Source organism: Haematobia irritans, chromosome 4, assembly GCF_050003625.1.
Source record: "Haematobia irritans isolate KBUSLIRL chromosome 4, ASM5000362v1, whole genome shotgun sequence".
Lineage (NCBI taxonomy): Eukaryota > Metazoa > Arthropoda > Insecta > Diptera > Muscidae > Haematobia > Haematobia irritans.
The window spans coordinates 76564694-76583074 of NC_134400.1; the positions used below are offsets into that span (position 1 = coordinate 76564694).

At 36.5% G+C, this 18381-nt stretch overlaps 2 protein-coding genes across 7 annotated transcripts in view; one reads left to right on the forward strand and one right to left on the reverse strand.

Moving 5' to 3' along the window:
• The window catches only part of E(bx) (nucleosome-remodeling factor subunit NURF301 E(bx)), a 154798-nt gene that overhangs the window by 128878 nt on the left and 7539 nt on the right, over positions 1-18381 (reverse strand). For all 6 annotated transcript variants that reach the window (XM_075304065.1, XM_075304063.1, XM_075304066.1 and 3 more), the window contains exons 4-8: positions 17987-18355; positions 17510-17929; positions 15965-16089; positions 14950-15912; positions 14647-14887 (exon numbers count right to left, since the gene is read on the reverse strand). In XM_075304065.1, coding sequence (XP_075160180.1) covers positions 14647-14887; positions 14950-15912; positions 15965-16089; positions 17510-17929; positions 17987-18355 — 2118 coding nt within the window. The remainder of the gene's footprint in view (positions 1-14646; positions 14888-14949; positions 15913-15964; positions 16090-17509; positions 17930-17986; positions 18356-18381) is intronic.
• Positions 1833-8037, forward strand: LOC142233219 (uncharacterized). Its single transcript, XM_075304069.1, has 2 exons — positions 1833-2311; positions 7168-8037. The coding sequence occupies exon 2, from the start codon at positions 7186-7188 to the stop codon at positions 7498-7500; it is 315 nt and encodes a 104-aa protein (XP_075160184.1). The 5' UTR covers positions 1833-2311; positions 7168-7185; the 3' UTR covers positions 7501-8037.

Sequence of the window (18381 nt, forward strand, 5' to 3'; positions counted from 1 at the left end):
GAACACCGTCGTTGTCCGTCTTCAGGGAAATTCACTTTAACAAAAGAAAAAACAATTCACAGCCATAAAGGATTATAGGAATTAAATACGTTTTTGCCAGCAGTATGCGGATGTGCAGTGGTGTGAAAAATTGGGGTTGATAAAGGGTGCGTAGCATTCCAAAGATTTTTCCAGCAGTTGTACAAACATGGTCCTTCCAGGTTATTGATGAATTAAAAACGATTCCCAAGTTCTTTGATTTATTGACTCTCTCTATGGTATCGTTACCAATTTGCATAGGTAGATTATTCGAAACAACTTGGGTACGATTGCTGACTATTATTAATTTAGATTGATTTGGATTGATATGTAGACGGTTTTTTGTGGCCCATGCATGTATGTTAATTAATAAGATCCAAATTTAATTTATTAATTCCATCTGTCAACTGAGATTTTTTACAACTCAGGTAGATTTGCACGTCGATAGCATAAATATGAATTTCCGAAGACTTCAGACAACTTGGCAGATCATTTATGTAAAGGCAAAATAGGAGGGGACCCAATATCGATTCTTGAGGTTCACCCTTAGTGACAGTTAATGGTCTAGAAGTTGAACCACCAATTTCCACAGCTTGTGTTCGTTGTCCCAAGTAGGATGATATAAGAGAGATCGCAGATGTTGATAAGTTAAAGAAATACTTCAATTTCGTGCAGAGGATTTCATGACGCACACAGTCGAACGCTTTAGAGTGATCCAATAACGTGAGGCAGGTGATGAGGTCGTCGTCTATTGATGAACAAATATCATCCGCAACGTCAACCAACGCTGTGATACAACTGTGTTTTGGCCTGAGGCCCGATTGTTTGTCGTGCAGTAGATTATGGGTTTCAATATACTCAGATGTTTGGTTGTGAATAATTCTTTCAAATGCCTTAGAAAGATAAGGAAGAATAGAAATATAACGATATTCTGTACATGTACATTCTTGGGTATAGGTAGAATCTTAGCGTGTTTCCAGCAGTTCGGAAACTCGCTAGTTGTTATTACGGTGTTGAATATGTGAGTTATATGGTTTAATAGAAGCGGTAAACATATTTTAATTAATTTCTGATGAGAACAATTTATACCAACGGTTTCTGATTTTACTGATTTACAAATAGCGAATACGTCAGATGGTCGAATACAAGCATACTCAAAATTCGAGAAAGGTGGGAAAACACGTCTATTCACAGAGGTGGGGATGTAATTTGCTGCGTTGTTGGTTATTGGAAAGTATAGAAATTTTTCATTCAGTTCATTAGGATCTGGATTGAGAGCCACCGTGGTGCAATGGTTAGCATGCCCGCCTTGCATACACAAGGTCGTGGGTTCGATTCCTGCTACGACCGAACACCAAAAAGTTTTTCAGCGGTGGATTATCCCACCTCAGTAATGCTGGTGACATTTCTGAGGGTTTCAAAGCTTCTCTAAGTGATTTCACTGGAATGTGGAACGCCGTTCGGACTCGGCTATAAAAAGTAGGTCCCTTGTCATTGAGCTTTACATGGAATCGGGCAGCACTCAGTGATAAGAGAGAAGTTCACCACTGTGGTATCACAATGGACTGAATAGTCTAAGTGAGCCTGATACATCGGGCTGCCACATAACCTAACCTAGGATCTGCATCAATTCGTGATTGTTTAGTTGTACCGATTCCTATCTCTCGAATAGTTTTCCATTTCTTGCGTGAGTCTAGAGCAGAACCAAAGCGTTGTTTGTAGTATAGTTTTTTACTTCTTTTGATGACTTTATTCACTTCAACTCTCAACGCTCGAAACTCTTCTTTAAGTTGAAATGATTTTGTTTAAGTTCAAATGCCGTTTTTTTAGCTTTGTTCAGTCATATAATCATTTTCAAGTGTAATCCCTCCGTTAGGATTTGTCTATGCCTTTTTCTGCCTTTCGGTACGAAAATAAGGACATTTTCTAACGTCAAATGTCATCAACCCCCGCCTTTCGGCATCCAAGCTTTTTGTCATTCACTTTTGAGACTCTCTCGCTTCTACGAAGGTAAATATTGTTTGACGAACAATAATTGATTAAATAAAGCCCAAATATTTTGGTTCAACTTCTAAACCAGTGCCTTTTTATTTCTTTTCTACTTTTATGCCACGCATTCATTGGTCCATTCGAGCCGAATAATTGTTGGAAAGTATTAATTCGGTGTTTTTTATTTCTTCCTCGAAGGCAAAGGCTACGCCACCAACAACAACAAACGATTGACGATCACCATCCTCTACGAGGCATTTTCAATTTATTGCACATAAATATAATTATATTATCAACAACCAAGGTATGTACTTTCAGTGATAATTAAAAAGTGAGCATATCCTTCGGTGTGAATATAAATAAAACAGAAATAAACACTCGCCTACGGTCGCTTTACAACTCGTATTTTATATCGGTTGTACATTAAATCTCTACGAGAAAAAATTAAATTATCCGTCGGTCTTTAATACCCGGTTACATTGTCATTAAAGTGTTGAAAAGTGCGTTTAATTCCACTTTGTTTTCGTCCAAATATTCAACGTCAAAGTTGCATTTAATTTTCGCTGTATTTTGTCATTTGTTTGCGTATACATTGTTGTGTTTTTCTTTTGGTTTTTTGATCTTCGATCGGCATAGAAAAAACAAAAACAATTGCATTGGTTGTAAGCATTGGTTTGCCAATAGGCATCAATAGTAAAGTGTTATACAGTTGCCGTTCAACTTGCTATACACACGTACGCACACAGGTGTTACAACCAACATACGTTCGAACTGCATACACGTTGGTTTATTAGCGTGGGTCGCTTACGGCGCGAAATTATAAAAATAATTTTTTGCAAGTTCAATTGAGAAAAGTATTTATTGTTGATTCCTACGGATATCGGTCGTTTACTATTATCGTTCGTGTTACGTGGTAGTGTACCCTACGGTCGGTCGATATAAACAATAAAATAACAGTATTTATTATATATTATATTATCGTAATACTGACATATTTGAGTTTCCACGAAACTTTTTTATTTTTTATATTACTGTTGTTGTTGGACCTTACTGTTTCGTAGTGTGCATCTTACAGTCCGTGCACCCTACAATCGGTCAAGTTGATATTTTACAATCTAAAGTTCACGACTTTTTATTGTTTTGTAATTTTTCCATTTAGCAAGTGATATTCACGATACACTTGCACAAATTTTGTGTATCTACGTACACTGGGAGAAATTTTGGATAATATATACACTGAGAGAAACTCTCTCGTAATATATGAAGTTTTCAATTTTTTCGATAATTCGCCACGCAAAAATTATTCTTTGTATTCTACGATACACTGAAAATATTTTTTGTATTCACGATACACTTGCAAAAATCTTTTGGAACACAGGGTACACTGGAAAAATATTGTAATATTTTCCAAATAAAGATTTTGCATATATTTCGCCACGCAAAAAAGGGTTTCTTGTATTTACGATACACCGGAAGAAACTTTACGTGTTTTCATACACTTGGAGAAATTTTTCGCCAATTTTTACAAAAAGTTGAAATACTTATAATTTACCTTGCAGAGCTAATTTTAGCTGGTATTTCCAATACACTGTGAGGAAATTGGTGTATCGACGATACACTGTAAAAAATTGGTTGTACTCCGTACACTGTGAGAAAGTTTCGGATCTCATTTTTTGTGTTTTTGTGGTAATCACGTTACCTTACTCACATTTTTAGTACTTTCGGTACACTGCGAAAAATATTGTGTGTTGACGATACAACTTTCGCATACACTGAGAGGAATAACTGCGTTTTCATTTGTTCGACGACGAATCGAAGTAGCGTTTGGATCGATTTATACTCTTTTCGAGAGTTTTGGACATCACGTGTCAATTTTTTCGCCCTTTAAGTTTGACAGTACTTGATCATAATGACTACTACACCACTGACTGCTTTCACAAGAGCAACTGACGCAGTAGTCCGATTTGAAACGAAGTTTCACAGTTTGCGAGACGATGATTTAACCGCCTATAGACTAGAATGTCATGGTTCCGAGGCTAAGTCGTTGTGGGAAAAAGTTAAGGGCTTATTCGACGAATGTCTTGACTTTGTTTCCACACAGAGCAACGCAACCGAGGCAGTCGCCGCTGCTGACAGCAAATATGACGTGGCTTATAATTGTTATCTGAATGTCATGGAGTCAATTCAACGTAAATTGGAGGCACTACGTGCACCATCTAAGCATTCTGCTAAATCGCCTCGGTTGGAGGACCAAACATCACTTTTGAATGTTTCCCATAGGTCCGATGAGTCACGCGGCTCTTCTATCAGCTCTAGGGGAGACAATAGTTCCTCCCACAGTCTCAATCTGCCGCCTTGTGATATAGATGTTTTTGACGGCGATTTTCTCAATTGGCCGACATTTAGAGATTTCTTCACAGCAGTATACATTAACAATAGCCGACTTAGCGATATTGAGAAATTGTGTCATTTGCTCAAGAAGACCAGTGGTGAAGCTCGCGAGGTTGTTTCGAAATTTCCGCTCACGCATAGAAGCTTCGCTCTTGCGTGGAAGGCACTAAGGGGTACTTATGATAATACCCGCCTATTGGTGAATCACCAACTCAAATTATTATTCGATTTACCAGTCATGGAGTCTGAGACCAGTTCAGGACTGAAGAAACTACAACGTGGTATCTCGACATGCATTTCGACAATGTCCATCTACGATGTGGCCACTGACGATTGGGATCCTATCCTCGTCTTTTTATGCCTTCAGAGGTTGCCGAAATGTACTGTTACACTTTGGGAACAGAGTATTAAGGACAAGTCTGCTTTGTCTTCTTGGTCAGATTTGGACTTCTTTCTCACGGAAAGAATCCAGACATTGACATGTCTTCGCGATATCCGCGGCATTGACGTCAGGCCTCCGGCCAACAAAAGAATTCGCTCGCATTTCACGAATGCGAAAACGACTCGTTCCCCATCAAGTACGCCTCCTTCCTCCCAATCCTCTCCTGACAGATTATGCGTCCTCTGTCGACGACAACATCACCTCAGAACGTGTTCTAGGTTTCATAATCTTTCAGTTCGTGAGAGGATGAATATTATTAGGAGCCATCAGTGCTGCATGAATTGTCTGTCCCGCAGACATGTTGCAGCTAATTGCCCCAGCGCATATGATTGCGGTAAATGTGGTAGAAGACACCACACTCTTCTGCACAGGGATATATCAAATGATCCCATAACTGGTCCGGTCGTTTCCGCACCGCTTATACGAGATACCGGGGTAGCATCAGTGGATACCGATCAGCCTTCTACATCGACTGGCATTGTGTCAGGGACGTCGAGTAGACAGGTATTCCATACTTCGCGTACTGGAAATGTATTATTAGGAACTGCAATGGTGAATATCGTTCACCAGGGTATCACGTATCCTGCTAGGGCCTTAATAGATCCCGCTTCGGAATCATCCTTTATTACGGAAGGATTGCGGAACCGACTTGGACTGAGTACGTCTTCGACTTCGGCTACAATTTCTGGTGTGAATCAAAGTGTTTCGATCACGTCGAGAGAACTTTGTTCACTTTGCATTGGTACCCCACTAGATGAGTCGCTCCTACTGGAGACTACAGCGTATGTTCTTCCGAACATTTCCGGCAACCTGCCATCTTTTTCTCTAGATCGTGACATTGTGTCTAGTATGCCAAATCTACGTTTGGCTGACCCCAATTTATTTGTTTGTCGTCCTGTTGATCTGCTTTTGGGCGCGGATCTTTATCCGAAAATTGTGTTGGAGGGTACGCGAACGAATATTTTGGGATCATTACTAGCACAAAACACAGTCTTCGGCTGGGTTGTCACGGGTCCTATCCCTTCCTCGAATATTTCTGTCTACACGACTACTGTGGACCTCTCCAAGGAAAATGGTCTTCACGAGACACTTCTCCGCACTTTGGGAACTAGAAGAGCTTCCCCGACGTCCTCTCTTATCTGATTTAGATAAGTTTTGCGAGGAAAATTATAAAACGACATCCCGACGGTATTCTGAGTGAAGATACTCTTCCTCTTGAAAATTATTTCTTCGGACAAATCGGAAAGCAAGGACGGCCTGGCTGACACAATTTCTTCGAAATTAGGCATCCCTCTTGTGAAAACCATGAATTTAGACGATTCACCACGACTTTGTCCGGGGGTATATACAGTTATACCATATGAGGCCAGTTTAGGTTACGCCTACAAATGAAAATTTGTTATCTGCCTTATCGCCGGTCATCCACCGATAGAAAGACAATTTGACTTCGATTGGTTTTCACTGCCTTGAATGACATTTTTACACGTCGGTCCGACTCAACAATCAGACTTGTTTCTCCTCGTTTTGAGGTGGAGGTTGTATAAATTCGTATACAATTGCGATATCACACAGATGTATACAGACATATATATGTTGACCCGTCCTAGACATTTCTGCATTGAATACAGTTAAGATATTCTCTGCAAAATATTATCCGGAACTTTTAGTTACAGACAGTGACTTGGACAACTTTTGCATTTGGCTGACGACACGGAGAATGGGTTTCCTCTTTATGTACAAGTCCTACGGAAGAGCATGTACGTTGACGACGTATTGACGGGGTACCATAATTTGAATAATGCGTCTGGTTCAAGGGGCAATATACACCATAATTCTGAGCTGTCTTCTCACATAGAGCGCGACGCTATTTTACCACTACTGGTTTTGACAATGGGATTATGTGGAATGCTTTACAGGTCACGCCTTGATGATAACCCACGGTTATATTTACAAAACTGTCTGCTTTTCTACGAAAGCGGTAACTTTACATGCTACTTTTGATTTGTCCACGACATTCTCGACGAGAACTATTACTCCCCACTACGTGGAAATTATGTCGTATTCGCGATGTTCATCCGGGTACTAACGGTCGTCGTTTGTTCAAATGGATTACATCCTTGTCTTTTAGGGAGTTAACATAGGTCTATCTGTCGCGTTATGCTCGCGTCCTCCCTAGTTTTTGTTACGTGAAAAATCTTTGGGTTGATGGCCGCGTTCGAATCGCAATAGATCGGACTACAAGTTGTAAGGCGACCTACGGTTTCTGGTCACCCTGACCATTATGTTAATTTGGTTTTCCGTTCCGAAATCTTTCTATATTTTCATAGATAGAAAACATAGCAAAGATGGCTGCTACCCTTCCAGAGTCTGAGGACGACGTCCCCATGTTGGATGAGGAACGGGAGATTAATTCTAGCATCGCACCCCTTGCCGATGAACATACCATCAGTACGACTACTGATTCTGCCATTCTGGCCGACAATGTTGCAACAGCAACCAATAAAAAACCGTTGACGACGGCTTCTGGGGTTCCTCCAGGAGAATTGTTTGTGGCTTCGCCACCCCATATCACACTTGGGTGTAAGGTAGTCTTCAACTGCCTTCTGACTTTACGAGTCCTCGACACCCGGCTCTTACGAGTCAAATTTATTGAAATTTAAAAATCGATCGGGCTTAACGAGTCCATTTACGATCGCGTGCTTGACGAGCACATTTGTAAATATGAATTTGTGTTTTGGAAAAAAAAAATGAATGAATTGGACACCATAACAAGAGAAAAAAAAAAGAATTGAACTAAAATAAAATGCTCTTTTTTGTAAACTGAAATGTACATCCTGTATACTTTCATTATGTAACATGTAAATATTATTTAACTTATTTTTAAATTTTGCAACATGGCTGGATGTTGCAAGGCGGGCGGCAATGTTTAAGTTCAAATGCCGTTTTTTTAGCTTTGTTCAGTCATATAATCATTTTCAAGTGTAATCCCTCCGTTAGGATTTGTCTATGCCTTTTTCTGCCTTTCGGTACGAAAATAAGGACATTTTCTAACGTCAAATGTCATCAACCCCCGCCTTTCGGCATCCAAGCTTTTTGTCATTCACTTTTGAGACTCTCTCGCTTCTACGAAGGTAAATATTGTTTGACGAACAATAATTGATTAAATAAAGCCCAAATATTTTGGTTCAACTTCTAAACCAGTGCCTTTTTATTTCTTTTCTACTTTTATGCCACGCATTCAGATTTAAATCGTTGCAATTAACGTTTTTATAGACGAGTTAAACCAGCCTTTCTGTGGGTCGAATTGGCGAAAAGTGTGTTGTGGCACTGAGATATTTTTTTAAATATTTCAAATTATTGTTCAAGTATATAAGCTGATCATTCGCAGTTTGTAAATTGTATATTTGGTCCCAATTTATACTGTGAAACTCACGTTGAAGTATATCATAATTCAATTTTGAAAAGTTATAAAATTTTGTTGGTTTTTTTTTTCTGCAGGCTGAGGAACATCAAACGTCAAAGAGATTAGGTCATGTTTTGAGAAACATGGTGCAGATAACTGGTCATATAACAAGATTTTGTTTACATCATCCACCATGAATATGTCAAGTAGGCTATTATTAGTCGAAGTGAAGTGCGTTGGAGTCAAAGTGTTTACAGTATATAGTCCTATTGAGTGGAAGGAATCAGAGAGGGTTGACTCTAAAAGTAGGTTTGAGTTCATGTCGCCAGTGATTATCACATCGTTATAATTAGTAACCAGATGTTCCAGAGTATCAATAAGGTCCACATACACTGGACAAAGTAAATTATAATCAAAATAGGATATAACGTACCGACAGATAAAGAAAAGGCAAAGAAAAAGTTGAACCCAGTTTTGATTGGTGTTTATATCCGTAAAACTTAACATGCCGCATGGACAGGGCGAAAAAAATTGTTGAGATCATCTAAATTTTCTATTAGGATTGGATCTGTATCAGAAGATGTTTTTATGTATACAAGTCCGCGGTTAGAAAATGTGGAGGTAATAATTTTCTGTTTTTTTATCTTGATTGCTGACTGGAGGATTTTAAAGTTTAAAGATGTGAGGTTCTCATTGATATATATTGGTTGGTTGGTGTCAAAACCAATGTGATGCATACGCAGTACGGAGTTTTTATCGTAGGGTGTGAGCAGTTTTATTATTATCTTTGTATCCCTACGATTTCCGTTACGTTTGTTAGAAATCCGATAGATCGCTTTGTACATTGGTGTGGGAATATTTAAAACGTTAAGGTACTTTCGAATGTTTTGCAAAGGTTTTCTGTTCGTACATACGGTATCCCATTGATGCGTAAGTCGCAAGCAACAGATAAATTGTTTTGCTTCTCTATGTGTATTTTCACATCATTATGCTGATCACGTATGCATTTTAATTCCGCATTCTCTTTCTCCAGCACTGAGATCCTCTCTTCCAACTTTTACATACACTCACCGAGTTGTTGTATATGTGTATCATATTTATTTAGAACTTTCGATTCAGTTTCATCCGATCTCTTATTAAGGTAATCAACCAGACTCCGTTGGCTCTCTTTTATCATTGATCGTATTTGATCCAGCCAGATCTCTTAAGACATGAAATTTGTCAATCGTCGTGCTTTTTTGTTGTTGTCCACGATGAGTGATTCTTCTCTCTCCCTTTTGGCAGATGCTGTTAGCTTTTCCATAAGCTCTTCGTGTAAATCGTTACTAGACTTCTGTATTTCAGAGAGAAGTTGGTGTTAGTGGTACTCACTCTCAATTTGTTTTTCCATTATTTCTTTTTTGTTTCTATGTTTGATTGTATGTGTGTATAGCTTATTATGCCAATGTTATAACAAGTTAAATTATTTGTTGATTTGTTGATAGACAGACGCCAATAGAACAAAAAAAAACACAAACTGGATGGAATCTAGTTGATCAACCGCACAGCAACGCCGGGACAGCAAAATTGCACAAAAAATCGATCAAATTGGATGACAACACGGAGCAAAACAAAAACACGTCCACTCTTTATTAAAGCTAAAATCGCTCTCTCTAATTGAATAGCAATTTGTCTTAGGACATAAGTTCTTTATTTCCATTATCTTGCAACAAATTAATTTTCATATACACACAAAAAAAAAATTTTATGGTTCAATCACGAAATTAATTGATCCAATTAATTTTTTAATTGAAATGTCTTCAATCACAGAAATGATACTATCAATTAAAAAATTAATTGAAGGCCAATTAAAAATTAATTGATCCAATTAAAAAATAATTGATACTATTAATTTTTGTTATTGATTTTTGTTTCAATTAAAAAATTTGTTGAATCAATTAAATTTTTAATTGAATATTTTTTAATACTAAATTAAAATTTTAATTGGAAAATTTTTCGTGAAATTTTTTTCTGTGTACATTTCGGATTTAATGATTAATAAGGATTTGAGCAGTAAAAGCTTTATAAAAGATAAGGTACCTGGCGCTTTCATGTTAAAAAAAGAAACAGAGACAACTAGCTGATAATTATTTAAGAGAACTCCTTAAGAACAACGACGAAAATTGATCATAGTTTTTTTCTACATCGTCTGCCTCGAAGAAAGCGGAAGAAACAAACAAGAGAATAAAACAAGAGAATAAATTTTGAAAGAACTTTTAGTTCCCACATAAGCCCCAGCACCATATAAATACTATATGACATAAGTACAGAATGGGCTAACGTTACTTTATCTCCGTCGGTATTATAATATTAAGACTGCGCAATTTCTTTAGAATGAGGTTAAGTTTCGCATAAATGGCCAATTAACAATTTTCGAACAACATGTTAAATTGGCGAATTTTGATTGCAAAATTAAAAAAAAAATATTAAATTTGATGACGGAAAAGGCTTGGATACCTACATAAAGAAAACAAAAACATCCATCATATACAAAATGAAACGACACGGACATTATGTCCAATATCGTAATGAACGGCACTATGCATTGAATCTTTTATTATTCCCGTGTAAAAATTGGAGGATCTAATCCTATCTAATAATATAAAATTTTATCTAATTGGATCTATTCAGATATTGGTTCAGACATAATTAGATCTGCACAGATATGCTATATATGGCGCTAGATCTGGTTAGATATAATCGCAGATCTCATCATATATAGTGTAATATCTAATTATATCTCCCATATGTAATAATATATGCTTGGATAGGACCATGTATAGCACGTTAAAACTACTTGAAATACACCACTTTATATAAAAAACTATTCGTAATATATACACAAAGTTGCAGATGGAAAATAACTTTTATTTTTTTATCGCAATATCTTGGTTTCCGGAAACGTTTCCTGCAAAATAGCAACGGTTTGGTTGCTTGTGTGGCACGTAATTGTTAAAAGCAAACGTTGTCTAGATAACCAAACAGTCGTACTTTGAGGATGTAGGTGCTTCTCAACAATACCTCCTTGGTTTTCTGAGCTTCAGATAGGACAATTTTGCTTATTGACGCAGGCACCGAAGGTTGATGAAATCATTAGTCAAGATGATTATCCGATGGAATTCCGGATTCTGTGACTACAACAATGATTTTTTTAATATTTCTATAGTAAATTTAATATAATGCGTTTTACTTTTATTAATTGCGTAAATTGTACTTGTTAAAGTTCAAATAAAAACGTATTTCTCTGATTTAAAGTTTTTTCCTTGTCTAAAGTGGATAAAATTTTAAATGAAGTCGTTTTGCACTTACAGTTAAGTGATTTGTTTTAAAAATGGATATCTTTGGAAAGTTAAGGTGTCGTTTAAAAATGTTTAAATGACCCTGACAGAAAAAAACTGAAAATTTTTCAATTCAAATTTGTGTCCTAGTATCAAGTATTCAGAACTTAAAAGAGAATTGTGTCTTAAATGTCTCCTTACTTCAATTCTCCGTTTCCTCAGTTCGGTAAGTTATGTATAGTGACAGCCCTTTATTTCAGGGGCTAATCACGGCATTCGATATCGAATTCATAACCGCATCGAAAAAATTGTCGATACGATTAAAAGTTTGGATCACGTCGTTCGATCGAAATTTGATGCAATTTCTCTAGCATTGCCAACAGCAAAAAACGAATCGGAACAAAATTAAGTTAGCGGCATAAAATAGAATGTAGAAAAACAAATGTTTTTGAAGATTTCAAAGTAAAAAGTAAATTGTATTGCATTATATCTTATGGGCCCATATCTCTTTTTACATTCCTCCGAATTCCTTCCTAATTGGAGGATAAGATGAATATAAAATAATTCGGCGACAAATAAGGAATAAAAGTGCACATTGTTATTGGTGTAAGTACATGGGTTTGAAATGGTGTGCACTGTTAGAAAGTCACCTTTGGAGGTTCAATGTACGATTTCGGCTGACGAAGGAGTCGTTCAAATGGAAAATAATTTTTGTGGCATGTCAACGTCAATTCTATCGCTTTGCAATTGTCTGCCGTCTTAAAACTTTTTGCCAGTGGAAGCCTTCATCATTCACTATTCTTACAAGGTGGTCCAGAAGCGTTATGTTGTCACGGAATGGTACGGTAATTGGTTAATCACAATCGCTTGGATATCGATCTAGCATGTGCACTTTATATCTGGTTCTTTGCCAAGCTAGGATGCTCGCTCTCGAACTCGTCTGGGACCAATTTTTGTTTAACTTTTATTGGAATTGCATTAGTCCTAAATATTCAAAATATGTTCATTATATGTAAATTTACTAAAAATTAGCAACAATTCGAACTAAAACTAATATATTTACTATTCCTATATGGCGAAAACAATGTAAAAAACAAGTGAAAATGTTTACGATTGCAATTTACCAATCGAAAAAATTGTCGATCAAAAAAACTCGATATCGACTCCCGTGATGCGAAAAATTTAGATTTCGATCAAAAGTTCTCGATATCGAATGCCGTGATTAGCCCCCAGGCTTACTTAGACTATTCAGTCCATTACTATACTATTTTATAACTTCATATTCAAGAAGTTTTCATCTTACAGCATTGGTCCGTCAGAATCGGTGACAGAAGTATTTATTTTCGAGATTTGGATACCTCGAGTGGTTATTCTTCAAAATAAGTGGTTAATCTTCAAAAATTGGTACAACTACGAATAACTGATTACCAGAGAATGAAGCCGCCGAGTCATACCGCCGATTTCAACCGTCGCCAAGCATTTATTGCCAGTCGACTCCGCCGCTGAATATGCAAAATGTGTTCGCCTTTCGCCCACAATTAATGAATATGAAGCTGCTATATTAATTCTGCAAAAAATTTAGCACAGAAAATGTTAATGAAATGCAAATTTGATTGTGGTTGTACAACTAATCTCATTCGTAAAACTGTATACTAATTTTATATCGACTTTGCCGTCAAGACGCCGCCGGAGATAAAAATTTAGTGTCAGCAGCCGCCGACAAAAATGGGTAGGTTTCATTCTCTGCCGATTACATATTAGGCGATAATTTGCTTCTATTACGCTACTTACTTCAGGCCGAATGTATGCCTAGAATGATGTACTTTCCTCTTTGGACACTGTCAATGCGATACGGTAGATACGGTAGGGGTAATGAGATTTTTTTATTTTGGTCTTGGCTTTTGAAAAGTTCTAAACAGTCCAACGCGGTTATACCGAACTCCTATGGACAGTTCGTTAAACAGAAATGGAATCAATTTTGTACCTTAAAATGTTCGCAAAGTCGACAACTGCCTTTTTCCACTTGTCAAGCCACACAACATAGACAAAAGAAACTGAATGAAAGACTCAAAAAAATACAAAAAAAAAAATGAAATGAAAGAAGGGTGCATAAAACCAATAAATGTCATTCTATGGCATTAAATCTCTAGTAAATCGATTGCCAAATGCAATATAAAAAATACTACTTCTTTTCCATCTTTCTTATGTGCACATACTAAAAATCTGTTTATTTTTTTTTTGTTTTGGTAATATTGTCCATGTATTAATGTTAGATTATTATTGTTGTGAATTGAATGTGAAAATTATAACGTATATTAGCTATTACTTTTTGCCTAATTACTACTTTCACTCTAGATCACTACTGTTTTTTAAACCGTATATTCGTTACATTTACATCAACTCTGTATCTTCTTGATTTTACTTAGTTCTAATAAAGCATTAAACTCAACAATTATTTTCAATTTCTTTTCATTGTTCATCATTGTTTTAAAAGTAATAATAAATAAGGAATAGCAAGTACAATAATACTTATCTGCTATAATATGGACAATATGCTCGCATGCTAATTCTTTACATTCTTAATATGAGATGTAGTGCATATATGGATTTTAAACCCACGCTGAGACCAATAAAGCTCGCAGTTACGTGAATTGGGACACTTAAAAAAACAACCCGCTTTGGTTTCAGGCTCAGACTATTCACCCCATTATGATACAACATTAACTAAAAATTTGTGTGGAATGTGGTCCTCAGTGCCCTTAATTATTTAAATTTAAGAACTCGAAAAAAAATACACAGAAAAGTAATGTTTTAATTGACCGTTTACTTTTAACTAATAAACAACATATGCACTGGCAATTGGCTGCATTGAAATCCAAGTGAAATCGACATGGATTTGTTGAAGGGCACTGATACAACCTAACTAAATGGTAAGAACTGGAAACACTTAGAGATAAATTTAGTTCATGTGTATCAGAATTGAGTGGTGTTCTATGGGAGACTAAATTATCAACCAGTCAATACAATTTGACTGGTTGGTAATTTGCATGTTGCTAAATTTTAAGGTACTGTTTGTCAGTGCTTACCTTTTAATAATTGCTGTTTCACCTGTTGTTGTACCAATGCTAGCTGTTGCTGGGTGAAATCGTTTCCAACAAGACCTTGCAAAACAATACGCGGCCCCTGTTCGGTTTGTATTACTTGAGCTGTTACACATTTGATGACAGTTCCAGGAGGCTGTCCTTGCAAAAGACTTTCTTCTATAGACATTGTTTGATTTGACGGAAATTGTTGATTTGAAATGACTTGTGTCTGAGACTGGGTTTCCTAAGTATACCAAAAGTAAACAGATAAAAAAAATATATAAAAATTTAGTTTCGAACAATTACGTGTGGGTTTTGATGGGTCTGCGAAACCGGCAATATTTTGGTTGGAGAGGCATGGCTTTCTATCGGGGAATTTGTAACAATATGTGCATTGCCATCACTTTGCGTCTTTATATGTGCCACAATTTGCGCTTGATTGTTTCCTAAGGGTTTTATTATAACTTGTTGTCCGTTTATTGTAGCTACTTGCAACTTTCCTTGTGCCAATTGTTGAGCTAAAGTTGAATTTTGCACTATAATTTGCTGCTGATTACTTGCAACGTTAGATGTTGCAGCGACTGACGACGCAGAACTGCTATGGGCAGGTGCCTTCAAAGGAATTATACCACCTTGTATATCATGTGTATTTTGAGTAATTTGAGGCTGTTGCTGTTGAACAACAACCTGTTTAATAACTTTTGTTGTGTGCCCAGTTTGTACCAGATTTGTTGAAGATGCAGTCGATTTTTGATTGCTTGGTGTTTGTATGACTGTAGCACTTTGGGATGGCATAGATCGCTGTGTGACAATTGTTTGACCGGGACTGAGAATTATACGCTGTCCTCCCACCACTATTTGTTGCTGGACATTGCTAGTGTTAACAATCTGCTGTATTACTTTTTGAGCGGGCTGTGGTTCCGAATTGGTCGATTGAGAGCTAGCGGATGCTTGGTTCGTTACAATTTGTTGCTGATTGCTGCCGGATTGTGTCGTCGATTGTGAAATACCTCCCAGATGTGTCGTTGCTTGCTGAGTTGGTTGTATAATTACTTTCTGACCTTGAACATTCTGACCCACCAATAACTTTTGTCCAGGTTGCACTATCAATTGTTGCAATCCTTGGTTATTGCCAATAATCTTAGTATTAGTAGCAGGAGATGTAGACAGCACATTGGAAACAACTTTTTGAATAGCCGGTGAGGTTGTGTTTTGACTTAAAATTGTATTAGTAATTTTAGTTCCTGTCCTAACTGCAGTCGACACAATCTGAAATATGGGAATAGATTGTAATTTGGATAAATCCTATTTTATTACATACCTTTTGCACAGCAGGCACATTAGTGGAAGAATTCTTGGGTATTTGCTTAACAGTCACATGTTTCACCAAAGGTACATTTGTCGGTTGCGAAATCGTCTTGACAGGCAACTTTTTGTTTAAAGAAGCTGGAAGAAGTATAAATATTTTTATTTGTTAATTATCATGGTGTAAGTCGTAATATATTGATATTGATATGATAAGAATCACGATTGTCCATTGTATGTACATTTTACATTTTTTGATCATATAGCATAGAAGCCTCGGTATATTGAATCTTGATAAAATAATCGTTTTTGTTTTTTTTTCAGCTCATATTTGAACAAAATTTAAACACTGATTCTATGTTTTAGTTCAATGAAAAGGGGCCTCCTTTTTATAGCCGAGTTCGAACGACGTTCCATTGCGGTGAAACCACCTAGAGAAGCTACACTCACCAGCACTACTGAGAGGGTATAATCCACCGCTGGAAAACTTTTTGGTGTTTGCTAACCATTGCACCACAAAGGCTGACCGGTGATGTTGGAATCATGAATGATTTACAAAATTTTGAATGATTTTGAATTGCCTGCCTGAAACACATTTTTTCTGATTCAATCATGAAATTAATTGATCCAATTAATTTTTTAATTGAAATGTCTTCAATCACAGAAATGATAGTATCAATAAAAAAATTAATTGAAAGTCAATTAAAAAATTAATTGATCCAATTAAAAAATTAATTGTTGAATCAATTAAATTTTTAATTTAATATTTAGATGTTCATTTTTCCTTCTTTTCATCCTTCACACAAAAAATTATGATAGAAATTCATAATGCAATTAAACAACTAATTGAGTTTGGAAACTGATTCAATTAATTAAATAATTAATTATTTAAAATTAACTGATTCTGTTATTTCTTAATCAATTCGGAAACAATATAGAATTGTAAACGTGATTGGAAATTGTTCGTTCCCAATTAAACATTTAATTGAAATGAAATTGAATAGTTTGAGCGCTTGAGGGAAAGATCGTAGTATGGAGAAGTCAGTCTGTGGAAGTAAAGACCTAATTGAAAAACCAACACAATTTTATTTTTTAATAAAATATCTTACACTAAGCTCCTTTTTCTTCTTCTTTCAATCGATGTGCATTTGGAGAAAAATGCATTTATATTTACAACTGGTAATCGTGAGTGATAGATTTATTGCAATAAAGCGACCTGACGAGTGTAGTGTTATTTCGCTGGCTCCAATAAGAATATGTGTGATGTTTAGTTTTCGATTTTCATAATTGAAATCAAGAGCTTTTTTTGTACAAGGATCTCTCATTACAAAGCCCTACAGAATGGGTCTAACAAGGAGGGTAAATGCGGAAGAATCGGAAATCTTCTTCGCCCAACGTTTCATAAGTTGTAAAAGTCAAAGATATCAAGAACAAGCATGAATATGATCAGATCAAAAAAGTCTACACCTCAACCAGAAGCGATACATTAACGTGTCCTCGTAGAAATATAATCGGCATTATTTAAAAAAAATATATTTTTAATTTAAGAATTAAAACTTACTTTGACCTCCAGGTGATGTTGCTGCTGCTTGAGCGCCGGACGACGATGAACTTGTCGTTGTAAGAACGTGTAATTTACCATCGGGCATTTGAATTAACTGCTGGCCTGGACTGAGTCCTCTTACACTAACCTTACCATCTGGGCCTCTTATTATTTGAACCTTATGCTGTTGAGGTGTATGTGAATTTATGGTACTGCTTGATTGCGGATTCGAGTTAAGTTGGTTATGTTGGATGGAGCTTTGAATGTAATTTGTCGAGGGAGAGGAGGTCATAGATGTGTTCGTTGTTGACGAAGTCGCCGCAACGAAAACATTCGCTCTTGTTGTTGGAGACGATGCGACAGTTTGTTGTATGATTCTTGTCGTACCGTCTGGATTCTTCACAATTACACGGCGACTGCCTATGATTTGTCCCTTATCTAGAAAAATGTAATAACACATTAAATGCTTCATTACTTTTGTGAAGAAAAACTTACTTTGAGAAGTTCTTGTCAACTCAGTGCAGGATTTTTTTTGCGGATTTGCCAAAACTCTTTGGATTTTTATTGTTTCACTTTTATCTTTTGATTCTTCAGTCGCTTTACAAAGTGCAGAACTTCTATTAAACCCACCATTACCGGATGTAGATCCATTTGCCGTTGAAGATACATCACCTTGCCTTTGTTGTGTTATAGACCTAGTAGTTGTCATTATCTTGTTTTTCTCCATCTTCTCCCCAATAAATTTGATTTCCCATAATTCCAATTTGTCTTCATCTACCCATTCTTCAGAAACTTGAGGCTCTGTAGGTTGTGGTGATTCAGCGCGCTTTCTTTTACGTAGTCCCGATCTTATAGAAGTTACTTCTGTTATAAAAAATATATCAGTCAAT